The sequence below is a fragment of the Loxodonta africana genome, chromosome 2 (genome assembly GCF_030014295.1).
Source record: "Loxodonta africana isolate mLoxAfr1 chromosome 2, mLoxAfr1.hap2, whole genome shotgun sequence".
Lineage (NCBI taxonomy): Eukaryota > Metazoa > Chordata > Mammalia > Proboscidea > Elephantidae > Loxodonta > Loxodonta africana.
Window position 1 is genome coordinate 223,605,483 of NC_087343.1, and position 26,301 is coordinate 223,631,783.

At 41.2% G+C, this 26,301-nt stretch overlaps 1 protein-coding gene and 1 long non-coding RNA gene across 7 annotated transcripts in view; one reads left to right on the forward strand and one right to left on the reverse strand.

Moving 5' to 3' along the window:
- Positions 1 to 24,530, reverse strand: part of LOC111753090 (uncharacterized) — a 29,754-nt gene extending 5,224 nt beyond the window's left edge. Inside the window, exons 1-2 of the long non-coding RNA XR_010321067.1 lie at positions 4,124 to 24,530; positions 2,908 to 2,999 (exon numbers count right to left, since the gene is read on the reverse strand). This is a non-coding gene — a long non-coding RNA (uncharacterized LOC111753090). The remainder of the gene's footprint in view (positions 1 to 2,907; positions 3,000 to 4,123) is intronic.
- UBASH3A (ubiquitin associated and SH3 domain containing A) overlaps positions 1 to 26,301 on the forward strand; it is an 81,783-nt gene that overhangs the window by 28,317 nt on the left and 27,165 nt on the right. For all 6 annotated transcript variants that reach the window (XM_064279492.1, XM_064279493.1, XM_064279491.1 and 3 more), the window contains exon 7: positions 22,077 to 22,203. In XM_064279492.1, the coding sequence (XP_064135562.1) occupies positions 22,077 to 22,203 (127 nt within the window). The remainder of the gene's footprint in view (positions 1 to 22,076; positions 22,204 to 26,301) is intronic.

Consider the following 26,301-nt stretch of genomic DNA (forward strand, 5'->3'; position numbering starts at 1 on the left):
GTTATGGCAGCATCCCACTCCTGACACCAAATTCAGTATCAATAAATGTTTAACCAGAGAAGGAGAACTAGCAATGTGTATATACGTATATACATGGATTTATTACAAGGAATTTATTGCAATTGTTGTGGCTAGCTAAGCAAGGGAAGACAGCCAGGAAGGGAAGATCACAAGCATGTGGGAAATTTGTGGGCATATGCTGAAGCTTGTTGTCAACAGGTGAAAATCAGGAAGATGATGAAGGGGGCTGGGAGAGCAATTGTTATTCGAAGTCTCTAAGCTCAGGGAAGTCCTAAGCTCTTTTTTAAAGGCCTTCCAAATGAATAAGTCAGATCTATCTAGGATAACCTTTTCGATTAAAGTCAACTGATTAGGGACTTTAATCACATCTATAAAATCTCTTCACAGCAGCACCTAGATTATCATTTGAATAATGGGGAGAAGGTGTGTGTGTTGAATAAAATGATTGCTATCTTCCTTCAAACCAGTTCTGTGCCAATATCTCTCATAGCCCACTGTAATCGGATACTTGCTAGAAAGGGAAACCTGGGACTGTAGTTCAGCCTAGTTAATTTGACACATCACACCATTGCAAAGGTTAAGGTAGTTCTACCAGAAGTTTTTTTTTTTTTTTTTTTTCCCACTCTCTTCTCCCAGGTTTCAATTAAAAGATTGGAGGGTACCTTGTGGAAAAAGGCTGCATTGCTTCACATGTGTACTTGACGGTATGGAGCTCATGGCACAAGGTTTCCATAAGGCAGGTTGTTGGAAGAACTGAATGATGAGAGTGGGAGGAACAGGGGAATAAGGAACATAGAAATGCCCTCTGTTGTGGTCCAGGACTTCCTGGCACCTATAGAGGTGTGTTGCTGGTGAAGACAGGCTGGAAAAGCACTGATTCAGCCAAGCCCATGCCTCCATGGAGGGATGCTTTAAAATCATTTCACTATTTTACTCACTTTCTTAATTCTGTCAGAAATCTTGCAGCCTCCCTGTTTGTTTGTTTTCTCTACAAATAAATCAATAAGTCAAACATAGATGTGTTAACAATCTGTTCAGTCTACACATTTTCAGATCTATGTTGGACATTTGCTGTGAAGAAATATTTTCCACTTTTATCTATACAACCAGAGAACTTTTTCCTGTACCTGTTCCTGCTGAAGTTGGTATACAAGGCAAAACTATGAAAATTATGCAATTTTTTTTGAGTAGTCATTGGAAGCTACTTTAAATTGTCAGAATTGAATCTATGCAAAACTAACAGGGCTAGCATTTTGACTAATTAAGAAAAAATGTATTTTGAAGAGCTGACATAAATGATTGTTTATTAGTCATTTTACCCAAACCAAAACAAACAGTACCTAGCAGAAGCTCTTAGGGCAAATGGCTAGATTTTACAAGAAATAGAAATTAAAAATTATAAGTATTTTCTGGAAATTTTTTTTAAGAAAAAGAGATTGGGTGACTATAACTGGTTTCTTTAGGTAAATATTATATTCCTTCCTGCTAGTCTATTAATAAATTGAGGCTAGCCATTAATACACTGGCCTGTATAAGAAACCAAGGGTAGCATTTGTGCCATTGGGCTTCCCAACAAAACACAAAGGCAGCTCAACACACAAGAGTGGATTATAGTCAGAGCCCAATGTTCTGGTCTCTGCAAACAGATTTACGTTCCATATTACCTTAACTTAAGACCATTTAGCTTCTTACCCTAATTAATAAGCCCTGTGTGTTGTAAGGAAACTCTGGTGATATAGTGGTTAAGTGCTACGGCTGCTAACCAAAAGGTCAGCCATTTAAATCCACCAGACGCTCCTTGGAAACTCTATGGGGCAGTTCTACTCTGTCCTACAGGGTCGCTATGAGTCGGAATTGACTCGACGGCCCTGGGTTTGGTTTGTTTTTTTTGGTGTATTGTAAAATATAAACGAAGAAAATGCAGCAGTAGTCACATGGTTTTATTTATTGATGTATTGAGTTATTCAATACACTTCATTCAAATCAATTTTAAGGCAGCTTAAGAGATGCATAAGAACTTTAAACACTAGCATTGCCCAGCTCTGCTATACACATTGCCATTACTCATTTAATTCCTACAGTAGCCCACAAGATACACACTGTTATTGTCCCATTTTACAGTCGATGAAACTGAGGCACAGAGAGATAAAATAATACAGCTAGTGAGTAGAGGAAGCAGAATTCAAACCCCATCCTAGCCCATAGCTCATGTTTTTAACCATTACTTAAACATCCTAAAGAAGTTATAATTAAATTAAAAATAAGTAGGTGACATACATTGTGGTACATCCATAAAGCAGAATACTTGCATCTGTAAAATAACCATTAGGGAGTGTTTTATGTGCTGATATGAAGAAATATCCAAGATAGATTGTTAAATGACAAAGATTAGTTGCCAAACACCGTGTATAGTATATACTATTTGTGGGAAAGGAGGAAGTAAGTAACAAAGATTTGTGTGCATATATATATATATATATATATACACACACACACAATAGGCATTTATGTACATATATATGCCTTTAAACATCCCTGGAAGAGGAAATCTCTAGAAGTCCCTAACAGCTATTACCTGTGAGGGTAGGATCTGGGTGCCTGGGACAGGAATGGAAGGGAGAATCTTTGCTCTCTACCATTTCATAACTTTTTTTTTGAACTATGCAAATGCATTACTTATTCAAAATATAAATTGATCCATGTTAAATTTAAAGAAAATAATACAAGAAAATTGGTTCAAAGAGAGAATAAAGGCAAGAAGACAAAATAAGGACTGAGGTTAGTACCCACAGTGCAGGCTGTGAGAGCCCTGGTTTCGAGCCTTCCCACACCCAAGGCAAAAAGGGACACACACGCAGTACAACAGTCTACAGCCATCCCAGTTACCTGCACACCAGTTGTTCAGGAAAAGCACAGTGGTGTTGTTGGAGGTAAGTACACGGACCCAGTGGTCATATCAAAATGACAGGGTGTTGGTGCTACAAAGACAGTAGAGAAGAATAGTGAATATACCGTGGATGGCCAAAACAATGAACAAACCAGTCTTAGAAGAAATACAACCAGAATGCTCCTTAGAAGCAAGGATGGCGAGACTTCGGCTCGTTTACTTTGGACACGTCATCAGGAAACACCAATCCCTAGACAAGGACATCATGTTTGGTAAAGTAGGGGGTCAGCAAAAACAAAGGAAACCCTCAATGGGATGAATTGACACAGCAGCCACAACACTAGGCTCAAACATGATGAAGATGGCACAGGACTGAGCAACATTCCTTTCCATTGTATGTAATGTTGCCGTAAGGCGAAGCCAGCTGGACAGCAACTAACAAAAATAGCAAATGAGAGAGAGTCAAATACAACCCTTCTACCTGAGAGCTGAGAAAACGAGGCCAGGGCATGGGAGGAAAAGCCTGGATCAAGTCACACAACTAAGGAAGCACTTACATCATTTTAGAACCAACAATGTCAGACCCGATCCAATAAATGGTTTAAGGAATAGCAGGAGAGGAGACCTTGGTTACCCTCACTGACCACCTTAATTCTAGGAAGCTTGGGGCTCGTCTGTGGCCTCTGTCCCTTAGTACATCCTTCACTCAGGATGGGAGAGTTTCTCTGTCCCAAAACCCACCAGACAACTGTCAAACCGGGTCTTTGTAGAACTATGCAGCAAAGACCCTGTAGGAATGAGTTTGTGGCTATTATATGTGTTGCTTCACGATTAACATTATCAGTCACTTGTCATCAACCTCCCAGTCTTTGTGGCTGACGTTTCTAGGACTGTCCTTTCCAGAAACAAGCTTTCTAGAAACAAGCTTCCCTTGGACTCAGTAAATATTAACAAGCATTGCAACAAAAAGAGAAAAAACTCCGTACTGCGGTGGGCTCTGGGTGTCTGGTTGGTCCATCCTCGCTGGGGGAGCGTTGAGACCCCCTGACAAACTCTAACTGTTGAGTGTGGTTATAGGCCAGGGTGGCAGAGCCAAGAGCTCTCAGACTCAGTTGTCTCAGATGCCTTTTAACACTCCCAGGAATGTACCTTACTAAACATCTAAAGCTTTTTAAGTCAGAAAACAATCGTCGAAGGCTTTAACACATCACTAACCTGTTAAGAAGAGGGAGATGTGGCCAGATGACAGTGTATGAAGGCTATGTTACCTGTGGGCAGACAGATAGTTGTCGAGACATTTGATAAATACCTCCTAGGAGTGGCCATGGAAGTCACACCTTGCAGAGAAAGTTGGCAAGAACTACTAGCATTACAATGCCCTAGGATAGATATGGAAATACCCCAGTGAGGAATCTCCCTCTCTTCTACACAATTCGCAGCACATTTCCGGGTATGTAATTGCAACTACGATGTTTATTGTTACCCTTAGGTGCCCCAACTCATGGCAACCCCATGCACAACAGATTGGTTGTAATCCGTAGGGTTTTCATTTTCTGGTTTTTCAGAAGTAGATCTCCAGGCCTTTCTTCCGAGTCCATCTAGGTCTGGAATCTCCGTTGAAACCTGTTCAGTATCACAGCGACACGCAAGCCTCCACTGAGAGATAGGTCGTGGCTGCATATGAGGTGCACTGGCCAGGAACCAAACCAGGTCTTCCTCGCGGAAGTCAAGAATTCTACCACCGAACCACCAATGCCTCTACTATGCCTGTTACTTGGCAATTAATACATTAGTCCCCCATCACCAATACAGCTACTCCCGCTTTATACCAGCTATTTCTGGGACTCTACAACAAAATCACACTACAACATTTGTCTGTTACTTTAAGGAAAAAGATCAGATGAGATTTGGAGAGTGACTGGAGGTGGAGGATTGTATTCATGCGTTCCAATAGGCGGTTTTCAATTCTTCACGTCAAAGGATGTATGCAGCATAACACAGAACGAAGAGCAGAGGGCCCAGGAACCTTAGAGAAGAACGTTATCATCTTCTAGCCAAGATGAGAAGATCTTCAGTGCTTAAGCCTTGTACCTCAAATGACTTTTCAAAAATCACAGAGCTAGCTAGCGTCAAATAGTTCAGACATAGTTAATAAAGGTTCTCTGTCTACACGCTCCCCAAACCAACTATCCCCTTTTGAAAAACCAGGGAGAATTTAAACCCGTACATTTCTACGGTATGAGTTAACCATTAAGGGGTTCTCTTAAGTTAAAGAGAAAAACAAAAAATATTCAAATGCTTGCACCCTTCCCTTTCTGCTCCCGTCACCACTGTTCTCATCATAATCTTGCTTATATTTCATTTGAAAGACTAGCAGAAAAAAAAACCTCAATTTTCTCTCTGACTGTAAACTTCACCGATGTTATTTATAGATAAGGAGGCCTTGCTGTCTGCATAGTGAGCTGCAAACTGGGTGCGGGTGCCCCTGCCTTGCCCTCAGGAAAGGGAAACAAACCAACATTTCCTGTGTTAAAATGAGACTCTGTTAACTGTGTCTCTAGCACTTAGAGCATCTGCATTTGAATAGGGATATATCACTCGCTCCAATATGAATGTTCTTGGTCTACTCATGATCATTGATCAGCCTCAACGAAGATATGCATTACATATCTGTTGGCCTCTGAAACTATGAGAAAACATGAACAAAGTAAATCTATTTGCTATGTTGCCGTTAGCTGACGTGAAGTTGGCTCTGACTGCTGGCAACACCATGTACGGCAGAACAAAACGTTGCCCAGTCCTGTGCCATCTTTACGATTGTTGGTACTCTCGAGTCCATTGTTGCGGCCACTGTGTATTTTGAACATATTCCTACCTAGGGGCTCATTTTCCAGAACTATATTGGACAATATGCTGTTGTAATCCATGTGGTTTTCATTGACTAATTTTCAGAAGTAGGTTGTCGGGCTTTTCTTCCTGATCTAGCTTAGTCTGGAAGCTCTACTGAAACCTGTCCACCATAGGTAAACCTGCTGCCATTTGAAATACTGGTGGCATAGCTTCCAGTATCATAGCAACACGCAAAACACCATGATAAGACACACTGATAGACAGGTGATGTCTATTTGACATGTTGTTGTTGTTGTTGCTAGGTGCCGTCGAGTCAGTTCTGACTCATAGCAACCCTATGCACAACAGAACGAAACACTGCCCGGTCCTGAGCCATCCTTACAATCGTTATGCTTGAGCTCATTGCTGCAGCCACTGTGTCAGTCCACCTCATTGAGGGTCTTCCTCTTTTCTGCTGACCCTGTACTCTGCCAAGCATGATGTCCTTCTCCAGGGACTGATCCCTCCTGACAACATGTCCAAAGTATGTAAGACGCAGTCTCACCATCCTTGCTTCTAAGGAGCATTCTGGTTGTACTTCTAAGACAGATTTGTTTGTTCTTTTGGCAGTCCCTGGTATATTCAATATTGTTCACCAACACCACAATTCAAAGGCGTCAATTCTTCTTCAGTCTTCATTATTAATTGTCTAGCTTTCACATGCATATGATGTAATTGAAAATAACATGGCTTGGGTCAGGAGCACCTTAGTCTTCAAGGTGACATCTTTGCTCTTCAACGCTTTGAAGAGGTCCTTTGCAGCAGATTTACCCAATGCAATGCATCTTTTGATTTCTTGACTGCTGCTTCCATGGCTGTTGATTGTGGATCCAAGTAAAATGAAATCCTTGACAACTTCAATCTTTTCTCTGTTTATCATGATGTTGGTCATTGGTCCAGTTGTTAGGATTTTTGTTTGCTTTATTTTGCAGTGCAGTCCATACTGAAGGCTGTGGTCTTTGATCTTCATTAATAAGTGCTTCAAGTCCTCTTCACTTTCTGCAAGGAAGGTTGTATCATCTGCATATCACAGGTTGTTAATGAGTCTTCCTCCATCCTGATTTCTCGTTCTTCTTCATATAATCCAGCTTCTCAGATCATTTGCTCCGCAAACAGATTGAATAAGTATAGTGAAAGGATACAACCAAGCAGTATCCCCCTGTTCTTTTTGAATGACTGCCTCCTGATCTACGTAAAGGTTCCTCATGAGCACAATTAAGTGTTCTGGAATTCCCTTCTTCACAATGTTATCCATAATTTGTTATGATCCACACACTCGATGTTTACCTTTGCATAGGTCAGCTTTGCACAGGTAAACATCTTTCTGTTATTCTCTGCATTCAGCCAAGATCCATCTGACATCAGCAGTGATATCTCTACTTCCACGTCCTCCGTCCTCTTCTGAATCTGGCTTGAATTCTGGCAGTTCCTTGTCGATGTACTTCTGCAACCACTTTTGAATGATCTTCAGCAAAATTTTACTTGCCTATGATATTGTTCAATAATTTCCACATTCTATTGGATCACTTTTCTTTGGAATGGGCACAAATATGGATCTGTTCCAGTCGGTTGGCCAGGTAGCTGTCTTCCCAATTTCTTGGCATAGACGAATGAATGAACACTTCCAGCATTGCATCCTTTTGTTGAAACATCTCAGTTGGCATTCCATCAATTCCTGGAGCCTTGTTTTTTGCCATTCCCTTCAGTGCAGCTTGGACTTCTTCCTTCAGTACTATTGGTTCTTGATCATATGCTATGTCCTTGAAATGGTTGAACATCGACTGACTCTGTGTATTCCTTCCATCTTCTTTGGATGCTTCCTGCATCCTTCAGTATTTTGCCCATAGAATCCTTCAATATTGCAACTCAAGACTTGAATTTTTTCTTCAGTTCTTTCAGTTTTAGAAATGCTGAGTGTGTCCTTCCCTTTTGGTTTTCTGACTCCAGATCTTTCCACATTTCATTGTAATACTTTACTCTGTTTTCTCAAGCTGCCTTTTGAAATCTTCTGTTCAGCTCTTTTGCTTCATCATTTCTTCCTTTTGCTTTAGCTATTCCTCGTTCAAGAGCAAGTTTCACAATCTCTTCTGACATCCATTTTGGTCTTTTCTTTCTTTCTTGTCTTTTTAATGACCTTTTGCTTTCTTCATGTATAATGTCCTTGATGTCATTTCACAACTTGCCTGATCTTTGGTCATTAGCGTTCAATGCATCAAATCTGTTCTTGAGTTGGTCTATAAGTTCCGGTGGGATATACTATTGAATTGTCTAAATCTGAAATTTTATTGGTAATCTTCTGAATTCCTGTTTGCTGTCTCTCTATGGATTCTTGCAGCCTATAAATTTTGTCATTATGTTCTTGTCTAGTCTGTTTAAGTTCCTCTAATGCTTTGTCTGTGTGTTCCTTGGCTTGTTCTTCATTTTGCCTGATCTCCTTCCTGATCCTTTGAAGAGTCCTGAATATTAATCTTTTGTACTCTACCTCCAGTAATTCCAGAAATTATCTTCATCTGGAAGATTTCTTGATTCTTTGTTTTGGGAGCTCACTGAAGCCATTGTGTTCTGCCTCTTCATGTGATTTGATATTGACTGTTGTCTCCAAGCCGTCAATAAGTTATTGTATTAATTTATTTTATGTTTGCTTACTTTGTCCTAGCTTCTTGTTTTGTTTTGTTTTGTTTTGATATGCCCAAATAGGCTTCTCGAGTGAGCTAGTTTGATTATTGGTGCCTTTGAAGCTCTAACATCCTGTCACTTGGTGGTTACAGTTGATACTAGGTATATGAACCCAGGAGTCCATTCACTTTTCTTGTATGGATTCAGCTCAGGTATCCAGATAGTCAGTCACCAAGTGTGTGGTGCAGGCTCTCACCTACAGTCCTAGGCAAGCAAGGGTGATTGGCGTAGGCACAGGTATCTGGCTGAAGCAGGGGGGTCACACGCTGAGGAAGGCACAGGGCTGGCACCTGCTCCTGGGTGTCTGTGAGGAAAGTATGTCCCTGTTCCCTGGAGCACATAGGTGGGTACGTTTTGCAGCTGGACTGTGGGTACCCAATGCTGTTGGCTGTAAGGACTGGGAGGCACCACTTATTCTTGGACCCCTGTCATGGGTGGCTAGGTGTCATGAGTGGAGTCACCAGTCCTCAGGCCCCTGATGTGTGTAGGTGAGGACCCTACATAATAGGCAGAGCGATGTCAAATGATACAAACCTGCCTCCCCAGCACGTAGCTGAAACAGTTGAAGTTAGACTCAAGGTATATACCCTGTCGCACTGTGCTAATGAGGGCCTACACTGTTGAAATGAGCCCACACAGTTCTATACAGTGGTGAAAGGCATTCAAAGTCTGTGGACCCCTTATGCCTGTGCCTAGACAAAGGAGCTGTTTCTGCTCTGAGTTCCCAGTTTAGGGGAGCTGGCAGATTATTTTTCCCATGTTTATTAATTTGGTCTCTCTCCAACAGGAGAATGGCTCAGGGCGAGTGCAGGGTCCTTGTTTTAGCCCAGGGGATGTAGTCAGCTGGGACACAGCACAAAGTGGGAAGGGAAAAGGTAAGTGGGAGAGAGATTTTCCCAAAGGGGTATATTTTGGGATTGTGGTAGGTTAAATGCAAGTACTTATCATTTGTCGATTGAGGGTCACTTCTCGTTTGTTTTGGAGCGTTGAGCAGACTCTCCACCATTTGACCTCTCCCGATGTGGAAAAAGCATCCTGAATGCCTCTGCTTGCCTCACCATGCTCGCCCCAGTGAAAATGGCCTGAGGGGTGCCAGTTCCTGCTGGGTCGGGTCTGGCAACTCCTCGCTGCTTCTGAACTGTTTCTCCCTCTGACTGCTGCTCAGTCCAATTCCTCAATTTTTCCTTTGACATTCAGGGCTTCTAGCTTGTAATACAAAAATGATTCACTTGTTTTTTCAGTTTTTGTTTTAAGAGGGACCACAAGAAGTCTCTGACTACTCCGCCATCTTGACCCCACCTCTCTCAGGTGGGATATGCTCATGGTCGTACTTTGACTTTTGTGGACTTGCTGTAATTTTCTTCAGCTTCAACTTGAACTTGCATGTGAGAAATTGATGGTCTGTTCTGCAGTCAGCTCCTAGCCTTGTTCTGACTGGTAATATTGAGCTTCTCCCATTGTCTCTTTCCACATATGTAGTCAATTTGATTCCTGTGTATTCCATCAGATGAGGTCCAAATGTATAGTCACTGTTTTGTTTTTGTTTTTTAATAATTTTTATTGAGCTCAAGTGAACAAATCAAGTCAGTCTATCACATATAAACTTATATACATCTTACTCCATACTCCCACTTACTCTCCCCGTAATGAGTCAGCCCTTCCAGTCTCTCCTTTCATGACAATTTTGCCAGTTTCTAACCCTCTCTGCCCTCCAGACAAGAGAAGCCAACACAGTCTCAAGTGTCCACCTGATACAAGTAGCTCACTCTTCATCAGCATCTCTCTCCAACCCGTTGTCCAGTCCCTTCCATGTCTGATGAGTTGTCTTCGGGAATGGTTCCTGTCCTGGGCCAACAGAAGGTTTGGGGACCGTGACCACCAGGATTCTTCTAGTCTCAGTCAGACCATTAAGTCTGGTCTTTTTATGAGAATTTGGGGTCTGCATCCCACCGATCTCCTGCTCCCTCAGGGGTTCTCTGTTGTGCTTCCTGTCAGGGCAGTCATCGGTTGTGGCCGGGCACCATCTAGTTCTTCTGGTCTCAGGATGATGTAAGTCTCTGGTTCATGTGGCCCTTTCTGTCTCTTGGGCTCATAGTTATCGTGTGACCTTGGTGTTCTTCATTCTCCTTTGATCCAGGTGGGTTGAGACCAATTGATGCATCTTAGATGGCTGCTTGTTAGCATTTAAGACCCCAGACGCCACATTTCAAAGTAGGATGCAGAATGTTTTCATAGTAGTATTATTTTGCCAACTGACTTAGAAGTCCCCTTAAGCCATAGTCCCCAAACCCCCGCCCTTGCTCCTTTGAAGCATTCATTTTATCCCGGAAACTTCTTCGCTTTTGGTCCAGTCCAGTTGAGCTGAGCTTCCATGTATTGAGTATTGTCCTTCCCTTCACCTAAAGTAGTTCTCATCTACTAACTAATCAGTAAATAACCCTCTCCCACTCTCCCTCCCTCCTCCCCTCGTAACCACAAAAGTTTGTGTTCTTCTCAGTTTATACTATTTCTCAAGATCTTATAATAGTGGTCTTATACAGTATTTGTCCTTTTGCATCTGACTAATTTCACTCAGCATAATGCCTTCCAGGTTCCTCCATGTTATGAAATGTTTCACAGATTCGTCACTGTTCTTTATCGATGCGTAGTATTCCATTGTGTGAATATACCACAATTTATTTAACCATTCATCCGTTGATGGACACCTTGGTTGCTTCCAGCTTTTTGCTATTGTAAACAGAGCTGCAATAAACCTGGGAGTACATATATCTGTTCGTGTGAAGGCTCTTATTTCTCTAGGGTATATTCCAAGGAGTGGGATTTCTGGGTTGTAAAAAAAAAAAAAAGCTTTTTTTTTTTTTAATGGTAGTTCTATTTCTAACTTTTTAAGAAAACGCCAGATAGATTTCCAAAGTGGTTGTACCATTTTACACTCCCACCAGCAGTATATAAGAGTTTCAATCTTTCTGCAGCCTCTCCAACATTTATTATTTTGTGTTTTTTGGATTAATGCCAGCCTTGTTGGAGTGAGACGGAATCTCATCGTAGTATAATTTGCATTTCTCTAATGGCTAATGATCGAGAGCATTTTCTCATGTATCTGTTAGCTGCCTGAATATCTTCTTTAGTGAAGTGCGTGTTCATATCCTTTGCCCACTTTTGGATTGGGTTGTTTATCTTTTTGTGGTTGAGTTTTAACAGAATCATGTAGATTTTAGAGATCAGGTGCTGGTCAGAGATGTCATAGCTGAAAATTCTTTCCCAATTTGTAGGTGGTCTTTTTACTCTTTTGGTGAAGTCTTTAGATGAGCATAGGTGTTTGATTTTTAGGAGCTCCCACTTATCTGGTTTCTGTTCAACATTTTTGGTAATATTTTGTATTCTGTTTATGCCTTTTATTAGGGCTCCTAACGTTGTCCTTATTTTTTCTTCCATGATCTTCATCATTTTAGTCTTTATGTTTAGGTCTTTGATCCACTTGGAATTAGTTTTTGTGCATGGCGTGAGGTATGGGTCCTGTTTCATTTTTTTGCAAATGGATATCCAGTTATGCCAGCACCATTTGTTAAAAAGACTGTCTTTTCCCCAATTAACTAACACTGGGCCTTTGTCAAATATCAGCTGCTCATATGTGGATGGATTTATATCTGGGTTCTCAATTCTGTTCCATTGGTCTATGTGCCTGTTGTTGTACCAGTACCAGGCTGTTTTGACTACTGTGGCTGTATAATAGGTTCTAAAATCAGGTAGAGTGAGGCCTCCCACTTTCTTCTTCTTTTTCAGTAATGCTTTACTTATCCGAGGCTTCTTTCCCTTCCATGTGAAGTTGGTGATTTGTTTCTCCATCACATTAAAAAATGACATTGGGATTTGGATCAGAAGTGCATTGTATGTATAGATGGCTTTTGGTAGAATAGACATTTTTACTATGTTAAATCTTCCTATCCATGAGCAAGGTATGTTTTTCCACTTAAGTAGGTCCTTTTTAGTTTCTTGTAGTAGTACTTTGTAGTTTTCTTCATATAGGTCTTTTACATCTTTGGTAAGATTTATTCCTAAGTATTTTATCTTCTTGGGGGCTACTGTGAATGGTATTGATTTGGTGATTTCCTCTTCGATGTTCTTTTTGTTGATGTAGAGGAATCCAAGTGATTTTTGTATGTTTATCTTATAACCTGAGACTGACAAACTCTTCTATTAGTTTCAGTAGTTTTCTGGAGGATTCCTTAGGATTTTCTGTGTATAAGATCATGTCATCTGCAAATAGAGATAATTTTACTTCTTCCTTGCCAATCCGGATACCCTTTATTTCTTTGTCTAGCCTAATTGCTCTGGCTAGGACCTCTAGCACAATGTTGAATAAGAGTGGTGATAAAAGGCATCATTGTCTGGTTCCCATTCTCAAGGGAAATGCTTTCAGGCTCTCTCCATTTAGAGTGATGTTGGCTGTTGGCTTTGTATAGATGCCCTTTATTATGTTGAGGAATTTTCCTTCAATTCCTATTTTGGTAAGAGTTTTTATCATAAATGGGTGTTGGACTTTGTCAAATGCCTTTTCTGCATCAATTGGTAAGGTCATGTGGTTTTTGTCTTTTGTTTTATTTATATGGTGGATTACATTAATGGTTCTTCTAATATTAACCAGCCTTGCATACCTGGTATAAATCCCACTTGGTCGTGGTGGATTATTTTTTTTTTTGATATGTTGTTGAATTCTATTGGCTAGAATTTTGTTGAGGATTTTTGCATCTATGTTCATGAGGATATAGGTCTGTAATTTTCTTTTTTTTTGTGATGTCTTTACCTGGTTTTGGTATCAGGGATATGGCAGCTTCATAGAATGAGTTAGGTAGTATTCCGTCATTTTCTATGCTTTGAAATACCTTTAGTAGTAGTGGTGTTAACTCTTCTCTGAACGTTTGGTAGAACTCTGCAGTAAAGCCATCCGGGCCAGGGCTTTTTTTTTGTTGGAAGTTTTTTGATTACCGTTTCAATCTCTTTTTTTGTTATGGGTCTATTTAGTTGTTCTACTTCTGATTGTGTTAGTTTAGGTAGGTAGTGTTTTTCTAGGAATTCATCCATTTCTTCTAGGTTTGCAAATTTCTTAGAATACAATTTTTCATAATAATCTGATATGATTCTTTTACTTTCAGTTGGGTCTGTTGTGATGTGGCACATCTTGTTTCTTATTTGGGTTATTTGTTTCCTTTCTTGTATTTCTTTAGTCAGTCTGGCCAATGGTTTATGAATTTTGTTAATTTTTTCAAAGAACCAGCTTTTGGCTTTGTTAATTCTTTCAATTGTTTTTCTGTTCTCTGATTCATTTAGTTCAGCTCTAATTTTTATTATTTGTTTTCTTCTGGTGCCTGATGGGTTCTTTTGTTGCTCACTTTCTATTTGTTCAAGTTGTAGGGACAGTTCTCTGCTTTTGGCTCTTTCTTCTTTTTGTATGTGTGCATTTATTGATATAAATTGACCTCTGAGCATTGCTTTTGCTGTGTCCCAGAGGTTTTGATAGGAAGTATTTTCATTTTCGTTGCATTCTATGAATTTCTTTATTCCCTCCTTAATGTCTTCTATAATCCAGTCTTTTTGGAGCAGGGTATTGTTCAGCTTCCAACTATTTGATTTCTTTTCCCTAATTTTTCTGTTACTGATTTCCACTTTTATGGCCTTATGGTCTGAGAACATGCTTTGTAATATTTCGATGTTTTGGATTCTGCAAAGGTTTGTTTTATTACCTAATATGTGGTCTATTCTAGAGAATGTTCCATGTGCGCTGGAAAAAAAAGTATACTTTGCAGCAGTTGGGTGGAGAGTTCTGTATAAGTCAATGAGGTCAAGTTGGTTGATTGTAGCAATTAGGTCTTCCGTGTCTCTATTGAGCTTCTTACTGGATGTCCTGTCCTTCTCCGAAAGTGGTGTGTTGAAGTCTCCTACTATAATTGTGGAGGTGTCTATCTCACTTTTCGGTTCTGTTAAAATTTGTTTTATGTATCTTGCAGCCCTGTCATTGGGTGCATAAATATTTAATATGGTTATATCTTCTTGGTCAATTGTCCCTTTAATCATTATGTAGTGTCCTTCTTTATCTTTTGTGGTGGATTTAACTTTGAAGTCTGTTTTGTCAGAAATTAATATTGCTACTCCTGCTCTTTTTTGCTTATTGTTTGCTTGATATATTTTTTTCCATCCTTTGAGTTTTAGTTTGTTTGTGTCTCTAAGTCTAAGGTGTGTCTCTTGTAGGCAGCATATAGACGGATCGTGTTTCTTTATCCAGTCTGAGACTCTCTGTCTCTTTATTGGTGCATTTAGTCCATTTACATTCAGCGTAATTATAGATAAGTATGTGTTTAGTGCTGTCATTTTGATGCCTTTTTATGTGTGTTGTTGACAATTTCATTTTTCCACTTACTTTCTTGTGCTGAGACGTTTTTCTTTGTAAATTGTGTGTTCCTCATTTTCATAGTATTTGACTTTATGTTTGCTGAGTTTTTCTTGGTTTTTATTTTGAGTTATGGAGTTGTTATACCTCTTTGTGGTTACCTTAATATTTACCCCTATTTTTCTAAGTGAAAACCTAACTTGTATTGTCCTATATCGCCTTGTATCCCTCTCCATATGGCAGTTCTATGCCACCTGTATTTAGTCCCTCTTTTTGATTATTGTAATCTTTTACGTATTGACCTCAATGATTCCCTGTTTTGAGCATTTGTTTCTTTTTAAAATTAATCTTAATTTGTTTTTGTGATTTCCCTATTTTAGTTGATATCAGGATGTTCTGTTCTGTGACCTTGTGTTGTACTGGTATCTGATATTATTGGTTTTCTGACCAAACAATTTCCTTTAATATTTCTTGTAGCTTTGATTTGGTTTTTGCAAATTCTCTAAGCTTGTGTTTATCTGTAAATACTTTAATTTCGCCTTTATATTTTAGAGAGAGTTTTGCTGGATATATGATCCTTGGCTGGCAGTTTTTCTCCTTCAGTGCTCTATATATGTCATCCCATTGCCTTCTTGCCTGCATGGTTTCTGCTGAGTAGTCTGAACTTATTCTTATTGATTCTCCGTTGTAGGAGACCTTTCTTTTATCCCTGGCTGCTTTTAAATTTTTCTCTTTATCTTTGGTTTTGGCAAGTTTGATGATAATATGTCTTGGTGACTTTCTTTTTGGATCAATCTTAAATGGGGTTCGATGAGCATCTTGGATAGATATCCTTTCATCTTTCATGATGTCCGGGAAGTTTTCTGCCAACAGATCTTCAACTATTCTCTCTGTGTTTTCTGATATCCCTCCCTGTTCTGAGACTCCAGTCACATGCAAGTTATTCTTCTTGATAGAGTCCCACATGATTCTTAGGGTTTCTTCATTTTTTTTAATTCTTTTATCTGATTTTTTTCAGCTATATTGGTGTCAATTCCCTAGTCCTCCAGATTTCCCACTCTGCATTCCAACTGCTCAAGTCTGCTCCTCTGACTTCCTATTGCATTGTCTAATTCTGTAATTTTATTGTTAATCTTTTGGATTTCTGAATGCTGTCTCTCTATGGATTCATGCAACTTATTAATTTTTCCACTATGTTCTTGAATAATCTTTTTGAGTTCTTCAACTGCTTTATCAGTGTGTTCCTTGGCTTTTTCTGTAGATTGCATTATTTCATTTCTGAGGTCATCCCTGATGTCTTGAAGCATTCTGTAAATTAGTTTTTTATATTCTGTATCTGGCAATTCCAGGATCATATCTTCATTTGGGAAAGATTTTGATCCTTTAATTTGGGGAGTTGTAGAAGCAATCATGGTCTGCTTCTTTATGTGCTTTGATATTGACTGCTGTCTCTGAGCCATCTCTAAGATGTTGTAGGGATTTATTCTATATTTGCTCACTGAGTCTTATCTTGTTTTCTTTCAATATACGTAGATGGGCTACTAGATTGCGCTGTCTTGATTGTTGTAGCCCTTGAATCACTTAAGTCCTATTACCAGCTGGTTTGGGCTGTTACCAGATATATAAGCCTAAGAGTCCATTCACTATTCTTGAGTAGAATCTGATTTTGGGTCACCAAGTGTGTAGTGCAGACTGTCACCTATCCACCTAGAGAAGTAGTGGTGATAGCTGTGTGCACCAGATTCTAGTAGCAGCAGGGGTTCACACTCCGGCGGGGGGGCATGATGCTGACAGGCTTCCCCCAAGTGCCAGTGAGGTAGGTGTGTCTCTATTCCTAAAGCACTTTGGTGGGCGGGCTCTGCAGCTGTACGTTAGGCCCCCAATGCAAGTACCTCTACAGATTGGTAGGTGTCACCCTCCTTACACCCCTAAGGCTGGAGGCTAGGTGGTCTAGGGGGAGCTTCAGCCCTCAGTTCCCTGTTGTGGGTCAGTGAGGTCTCTGTTGAATACGCAGAGATATCAGACCTGGGAAACTTGTCTTTTCAGTAATCTGCTAAAACAATTACGGTCAGATCCCTATCAGAAATGCCTTTGCATTATAATCGCCACCTCTTCCCTGTAGGGATGAAAGCCCAAGACTGTGGATCACATGTGCTTGGCTGGAGCTGGTTCTGTGTTTTTAGTTCAATTAGGGAAGGATTTTTGGTCCCTGGGTTTTTTGTAGCTGCTTCTCTCAAGCCAGGAGAATGGGTTAGGAAAAGACCAAAAAAAAGAAAAACCATGGCGTAGTTCACTCTCTGGCTCAGGAAATTCCAATGTTAATGAAGCCGCCTGGGAAGGGGAGGGGAGGGTTCAGATAAATAGGAGAAAGTAGCACACCGGAATATAGACAAAGTTACTTATCTTGCTTGGATGACTGTTTTATCTGAGATTCCCGAGGGGTATGTAGCCTGTGTGTGTTGGCTGGGTAGAGATTGCCTCCGAGGGTCAGGCCCACGTCCTGTGCTTGTGCTGTCTCAGAAGCCGTGGTCAGTTCCTCTGCTCCCAATCCAAAGCCCAGCGCCAAGGTTCCCCGGCTGGGACGCCACACTCCCGGCTCCAAAACCAGTCGCTGCCTCCCAGTGACTTCTCCTCCTGTCAGCCACGTCGCTGCGCTGCCTGCGTGCACTGGATGGGCTTCCCCCGAGGTCAATTCTGGGGGGTAGGGCTGCGTCCCGTGTTTGCCCCGTCACAGGATGCCATGTTCAGCTTCCCTGCGCCTAGTCCAAAGCCTGGTGCCAAGGTTTTCTGACTGGAACGCTGGCTCCAGGCTCTGAAAACAGTCGCTGCTTCCCCGTGGTTGTTTGTTCTCAGTCTCTGTCACTCAGGTCAAGTCTTTAGATCTGTGTTTGATGGTCAGGGTTCATAGATTGTCATGTATGTGATTGATTCACTTGTTTTTCCAAGTCTTTGTTGCAAGAGGGATCTGAGGTAGCTTCTACCTAGTCAGCCATCTTGGCCCCTCCCTATAGTCACTTTTTTTGTTGTTGAGAAATGGTTTTTGCAATGAAGAAGTTGTTGGTCTTGCAAAATTCTGTCATGCAATTTCCAGCATTGTTTCTATCACCAAGGCCGTATTTTCCAACTACCAGTCCTTTTTTGTTTCCAACTTTTGCATTCCAATCACTAGTAATTATCAATGCATCTCGATTGCATGTTTGATCAATTTCAGGCTGCAGAAGTTGGTAAAAATTTTTTAATTTCTTCATCTTTGGCTTTTGTGGTTGTTGGGTAAATTTGAATAATAGTCATATTAACTGGTCTTCCTTGTAGGCATGTGGATATTAACCTATCACTGACAGCCTTGTACTTCAGGATAGATCTTGAAATGTTCTTTTTGACAATGAATGTGACACCATTCCTCTTCAATTTGTCATTTCCAGTGTAGTAGACCATACAATTATCCAATTCAAAATGGCCACTACCAGTCCATTTCTGCTCACTTATGCCTGGGATATCAATGTTTATGCATTTCATTTCATTTTTGATTACTTCCAATTTTCCTAGATTCATACTTTGTGCATTTCATGTTCCGATTATTAACGGATGTTTGCAGCTGTTTCTTCTCATTTTGATTCGTGCCACATCATCAAATGAAAGGTTTATCCATGTCATTAATGTCAGCTCTACTCTGAAGAGGCAGTTCTTCCCAGTCGTATTTTGAGTGTGTTCTAACCTGAGGGGCTCATCTTCCAGCACTATATCAAACAATGTTCTGCTGCTATTCATAAGATTTTCACTGGCCAATATTTTTTTTTTCAGAAGTAGACTGCCAGGTCCTTCTTCCTGGTCTATCTTAGTTTGGAAGCTCCACTGAAACCTGACCACCATGGATGACCCTGCTGGTATTTGAAATACCGGTGGCATATCTTCTAGCATCACAGCAACACACAAGCCACTACAGTCAGGCAAATTCACAGATGAGTTGTGGAACAGAGGAGCAGGCCTGCTTTATTGGGAAATTCTTACATGATGAAGGACACATCAGAAATAGGGAAAGAGATATAAAATAAATACTTCACATCATATTTTGAAATAAACTCCTGATAGATTAAAGAACTAAATAGAAAAAGAAAATCAATGAAAAATAGACGGCAGTTTAAATGGACCTGTTTCTGATTTCTGGATGGGTGAAAGCAATGGAAGGGATATTACAATGAGACCAGATTTGTCTTTAATGATTATTAAAAGCACAGAATTTGACTTATATATGTTCATGTTTCTTTCTGTCATATATAAGGTTAAAACCCAGTGCCGCTGAGTCAATTCCGACTCATAGCGACCCTATAGGACAGAGTAGAAATGCCCCATAGAGTTTCTATGAGCCAAAGTCAACTTGACAGTAACTAACAACAACATGTTTTAAAATATCATAAAGAATATTACAATCCATATAGCAAGGTGAGAAACGTGCTTTTCACCAAATAAAATATTAATAAAGTTGACATTCCCTTAACAGTCATAGAATTGAGCAGATTAACCACTGCACTCTCTTCGTCCATAAATTGCACCAGCTGTTGCTCACATGTCCCTGAACACCATCTAGCCCTCAAGTACTTCTCCCTCAGTTGACTTGTATCTGACTTTTTCATTTAACTGACCAAGAAGACACTTACTGTTGTCTTCGTATATAGAGTTTACTCAAAAATTGCTAAGAGAAGCACTGATGCAGAAAAAATGGCCAAAGGACAAGAACAGAAGAGAAATGCATTGACTAAGAAATAAATGGAAAATAAAAGTTGCTGTTCATCAGCAATAAATGCAAAATAAAATTAGGCACCATTTTCACCTCTCAAATAAGAATTGTTTGCTTGTTTTTTGTCTTTTTTATTTGAAAACAGTATTAACACTAGGAAACATATAGTGAGTTAGGTGCATTCCTCCAAAGCTGATGGGAGTGAAAATTTCTAGAAAGCAATTTAGCAATTGGCATGAAGAAGCTTAGAAATAGTCTCCTTCTGTGACTCCATCTTCTGGAAGAAATCGTGGTTTGTATACAAAGATATTCTTTGTCAGGTTTTAGAAAGCAGTTTTGAAAATGGAAGCGACCTACATTTCTGACAATTTAGGGAAATGGTTATTCAAATTATGATATATGCGTATGTTAAATATTATGCAGCTGTTAAAATATTTTCAAATAACAGCATTAGAAGTTGACATTCATCATTAAAAAGAACATTTCAAGATCTATCCTGAAGTACAACACTGTCAGTGACAGGTAGCTATACATACACATACAAGGAAAACCAGTTAACACAGTATTATTCAAATTAACACAACAACCATAAATGCCAAAGATGGAGAAATTCAAGATTTTTATAACCTACTATAGGCTGAAATTAATCAAATGTGCAATCAAGATGCATTGATAATTACTGGTGATTGGGATGCAAAGGTTGGAAACAAAGAGGAAGAATCAGTAGTTGGAAAATGTGGGCTTCATGGTAGAAATGATGCCAGAGATCACATGATAGAATTATACAAGACCAAAGATTTATTAATCAGAAATCCTTTTGTTCAATAACATAAGTGGTGGCTATGCATGTGGACCTCACCAGATGGATTACACAGGAATCAACTATATCTGTGAAAAGAGACAGTGAAGAAGCTCAACATCACCAGCCAAGACAAATCCAGGAGGCAAATATGAAACAGACCATTAATCACTCACGTGCAAGTTCAAGTTGAAGCTGAAGAAAATCAAAGGAAGTTCAGAAGAGCCAAAATACAGCCTTGAATACATCCCACCCGAACTTAGAGACCATCTCAAGAATAGATTTGACACGCTGAGCACTAATGACCAAAAATCAAGAGAGTTGTGAGAGGACATCATACATGAAGAAAGTGAAAGATCATTAAAGAGACAGAAAAAGAGGAAAAGACCAAAATGAATGTCAGAAGATACTTGGAAACTTGCTCTTAAGTACAGAGTAGCTAAAGAAAACAGAAAAAATGATGAACAGTTTTCAAAGGATTGCTCAAGAAGACAAGATAAAGTGTTATGATGAAATGTGCAAAGATACACAGTTGGAAAGTCAAAAGGGAAGAACATGCTCACATTTCTCAAGCTGAAAGAACTTGAAGTGACTATTCAAGCCTTGAGTTGCAATACAGAAGGATTCTATGGGCAAAAGATTGAGTGACACAGTGAGCATCAAACAAAGATGGAAGGAATACACAGAGTTACTGTAGCAAAAAGAATTGGTCCATGTTCAACCATTTCAGGAGACAGTATATGACCAAGAACGGCTGGTACTTGAGGAAGAAGTTCAAGATTCACTGAAGGCATTGATGAGAAACAAGGCTCTAGGAATTGACGGAATACCAATTGAGATGCTTCAACAAACAGATACCAAACTGGAAGCGCTTACTCATGTATGTCAAGAAATTTGGAAGACAGCTACCTGGACAACTGATTGGAAGAGATCCACATTCATGCTCATTCCAAAGAAAGTCTATCAAACGGATTGAGGAAATTATCTAAAAACACCACTAGTGTCACGTGATAGCAAAATTTTGCTACAGATAGTTGAAAAATGACTGCAATTATACATCATCAGGGAAATACCAGAAGTTTAAGCCAGATTTAGAAGAGAACCCGGAACAATTTTTACATGTACAATTCAGTGACATCGATTACACTTATCATATTATGCATCCATTATCACTCTCCTTTTCAAAATTATTCCACACCATTAGCAGAAACTCAATGCCCTCTAAGTAAAGACTCACCTCCCTCCTGCCCCTGTTGTTGTTCTTAGGTGCCGTAGAGTCTATTTTTACTCATGGTCATCACATGTGACAGAGCAGAACTGCCCCCTTAGGATTTTCTTGACTGTAATCATCATGGCAGTAGATCACCAAGTCTTCATCCTTAAGAGCCACTGGGTGGATCTGAACCGCCAGCTTTTCAGTTAGTAGCCGAGTGCTTAACGTCTTGTGCCACCTCTGCCTCTGGTAACCACTAATAAACTTTGGTCTATTCTAGATATTTCATATAAGTGGAATCATACAATATTTGTCCTTTCATGACTGACTTATTTCACTCAGTATAATGTTTTCAAGGTTAGTCCATGTTACAGCATGTATCAGGACTTCATTTCTCTTTGTGGCTGAATAATATTCCATTGTTCCCAATGTCATTGCTTATCTGTTTACAGCATCTGTTTGTTCCCCTAGGACTTACACCTTCAGCGTAGCCATGAACCCGAACTCCAGAAAGGACGGCGAAGCCAGCAGTGGACGGAATGGAGAGCTCCATCCTCCACAAACATGCAGGAGTGTTAGTAGCGTGCAGGCTTTGCAGGTAGTAGAATTTCTTTCCTTTTCCTTTATTTTTTTTAAGTATGCTAAGCATGACCACATTTTTATCTGAACTGCATGGCAGACATGGCTGTTAGGTGCAGCTTTGGTTCTATAGAAACATACTCTGCTGCCCTAGGAAGCAGATGTAAATGAGCAAGGAGATGCTTCCCTCAGTGGTGAGGCAATGGCCAGGCACACTGTGGTCCATCTGCCCAGGTGGGGGAACCACCTTTTCCATGGGCATCGGTGCTGGTTTCCACGAATGCATCAACATGCACCTAATGGTGGTCTAGAAGCTGTGTCATTGCTGTCAGGCTGTCTGTAAGGACATGCAGACACAAGAACACCCAGGTCATGGTGAGGAAGGTGGACATGGGTAGGGTAGACATAGGACTGCCTAGAAACTGAACTCTGACCCTGATTCTCTGCCCTGGGGCCTTGGTTTTCCTTGGGTCAGGGTTGGGTGAGATGAAGAGCTTCTTCTCTGTAAGGTTGGGGGGTCAGCAGCCTCAGAATCAGAGTTTAGACAAAGTGGAGGCACCTCCAGCCCTGCCACCAGCTTCAGACAAACCCCAAGTGATGGCCTCCAGGGACAGGGGTCCCTCTGTGAAAGCAAGCTATCTCCTACCCACTGCCAGGACAGTGGGGCTGGGCCTCTGCTCCAAGCTTTGACCCCTTCCTAATAAAGGGAATCCCTGTGGGTCAGAGCCTAGGGCTGGCCCTTGGCCAGTTACCATGTGAATAGGAATGCCCCTCTGCTTGGTATTGTTCTGAAACGTTCACTCTGAGCCCCGCTCTGTGCCACACACCTTACACACACTCTCTTCTCGTGGCCCACCCCCAACAGCACAAGGGTGTTACTCCCATCCCTCCTTGTTTTACAGACTCAATAACTGAGGCGTCCAGATGCTAGGAAGCTGGGTGGGGACCTCCCACATCAGTTGTTTTGGGATGACATGGATGGACGGGGAGCAGAGCCTGCAGCAGGGCAGGTCACGGTGCTGAGAGATTGCTCCCATTTCGATGGCTGGACCGTGGTGACCCTGGCTCAGCCCTGTATCCCCAAAGCCTAGCTCAAGCCTATCTGGTAAATTTCATCCAATGAATGAGAGAAGGACCAAATGAAGGGCAAAATCAGGATTCCTTATGGGATCTTCCTAACCCCAAAACTCAGCCTCCATCTCAGGAGCCCATAGGCTTCCCACAGGTGGCCTCCAGGTGAGGTGAGTTCAGCCCAAACGTGAGCTGAGTGCAAGAGCCTGGGGAGGCAACACTGAGTCGTCTTAGATCAGGGCTCTAGTCAGAGACAGGAATGGCTAGGATCTCGGAGCTACTGATGGGGGAGTCTGAGCCCTTGCCAGCCATAGCAGATGAGAAATGGCCCCTCTCCGCCAGCTGCCCAGGCTCAGGAAAACCCAACAGAAATTAGACTCACCGCCCCAGTGGGGAGGGAGCAAGCAGGCACAGGCTAGGGCTCTCCACTGACGTTGTGCCCCTTTCTAGATTGAAGGCGGGGTCTGGAACGAAAAGCCTTGCTCAAAACTTGGCCTGGGTCTACACTTGTTGGTGCTTTAAATGGATGGAAATCTAACATATGCCTCCCTGTGAACTGAACCCTCCTTAACTGCTCTGACTCCACCTCTTCTATATGATTAGAAAAGGGAACTGTGGCAACAGGTGGAATGATGCACCTGTGGTCACCTGAATGCTATCCCCCAAAGATATCAGATAATCCTTAGAACCTGTGAATGTGAACTTATGAGGAAATAGGGTCTTTGCAGATGTGATTAAGTTAAGGACCTTGGGTTGGGGAGATTGTCCTAGATTATCTAGGTGGGTTGTATATGCCATCACAACTGTCCTTATAAGACAGAGGCAAAGGGAGATTTGACACATACAGAAGAGGCGGAGGCAATATGAAGATGGAGGCAGAAATTGGAGTGATGGGGCCACAATCCAAGAAATGCGTGGAGCCACCAGAATCTGGAAGAGGCAAGGATCAGATTCTTTCCTAGACCTTTTGGAGGGAACGTGACCCTGTTGACACCTTGATTTTGGACTTCTGGCCCCCAGAACTGTGAGAGAAGAAATGTCTGTTGTTTTGAGCCACTCAGTTTGTGGGCATTTGTTACAGCAGCTACAGGGACCTCATACAGCCTCTACAGAGTCAGTTCAGCCCTACGTTGTTCTGTAAGGCCCCAGAGGTTAGTGCCTTCCACTCCCCTGGAACTTTCACCTTGTCATAATAATACTTTTGTGGCAAAGCTCTGCATTTCAAAGTTCAAATCCCCTGGCCTCTTCCAGGGAAGAAAATGTCCCAAATCCAAACCCTCGGCCCAATGTATTGATAATAATGGCCACCCATTAGGCAAACTGGGGTTTGGGTGCGCATGCATCCTGCAACCTACTTGTAGATCAGCCCTTGACAAGGGAATGGGGTGGGATCTTTTAGTATTCATTTTCAGAAACAAAGCCAAGCATCTCGGTGTCAGCATGGCTGATCCCTGCTCAACTATACTTCAAAACTGTAAGACAAACCCTCTCCTCAGAGCTCTGCCCTAGAAGGCGGGGGTTTGCATCTGGAGCTAAATATCAGCCAACCTCCAGCGAGAGATAAGTGTAATAATATTTGCTTAGCCTTGACTCAACGCACCTGAGAAACCCCACACAGGGAAATGTCTAATTTTCTAATGGGCTCACAAATACCACATTTTATGCACCTATCAAAATGTATATTCGGATTCCCAAAACCGTACTGGTTTACCTTTTCATTGTTGATAAGGGAATTGATTAGTGGAAACGCAATTGTCTGTGTAAAGAACTTTCTGTTTGTTTGTTTTACTGTATGAAAAATATATACAACAGAACATTTGCCAAGTCAGTGTTTTTACATGTATAATTCAGTGACATCGATTACATTCATCATGTCGTGCAAACATCACCACTGTCTCCTTCCAAATTATTCCACCACTATTAACAGAGCCTCAGCACGCCCTGAGCTAAGGTTTCCCCTTCCCTCTCACTCCCAAAACCCCCCAAAACCAAACCCATTGTCGCCTAATCAATTCTGTCTCATAGCAACCCTATAGGACAGAGTAGAACTACCACATAGTGTTTCCAAGGAGCACCTTGTAGATTCGAATTGCTGACCTTTTGGTTAGCAGCCAAACTCTTAACCACTTTGCCACCAGGGTTTCCCCTCCCACTCCAGGTAGCCATTAATAAACTTTGCTGTCTATGCATTTGCCTATTTCATATAAGTGGGATCATACAATATTTGTCCTTTTGTGACTGACTTATTTCACTCAACAAATGTTTTCAAGGTTCTTCCATGGCGTAACATCTATTAGGACATCATTTTTCTTTATGTCTCAGTAATATTCGATTGTATGTGTATACCACATCTTGTTTACCCATTCACCTGCTGATGGACATTTAAGTTGCTTCCACCTTTTGGCTACTGGAAACAGTGCTGCAATGAACATTGGTGTACCCTAAGGACTTTAATTACATAAGGGCACAACCTAATCAGAGCTCTGCATTATTTTTTGAGTGCTCACCATGTGCCAGCACTGGATCAGGAACATCATGGGCCTTGTGCTCACAGAACATACATTCTAAAGTAGAGACAATTAATGAGCAATTCTAATAATGCCTAAGAACACTGTCTTAGCCTGAGTTCTCTAGAGAAGCCAAGCCAGTGAAGCATATAAATATATAGAGAGAGAAATTTCTATCAAGGTAATGGCTCATGTGGTTGTAGAGGCTGGACTGTCCCAAGTCCATGGGTCAAGCTGGAGGCCTCTCCTGATTCACATAGCCGCGGGGGCTGGCAAACCCAAGATCAGCAGGTCAGACAGCAGGCTTCTGGCTCACAGACTGAGAAGACCAATGAATCCCAAGAATGGCCATCAAGATGGCAAGTAAGATGCTAGCTCAAGTCCCAAGAACCAGAGGTCTGATGAACAGGAGCCACGTGCAGGATCCAGTGCAAGCAAAAGCCCATGAGCCTTGCCAGAAAGTCCACTTATATTAGATGCAGGCCACACATCCGAGGAAACTCCTCTTCAACTGATAGGCTGCTCACAGCAGATGCCAT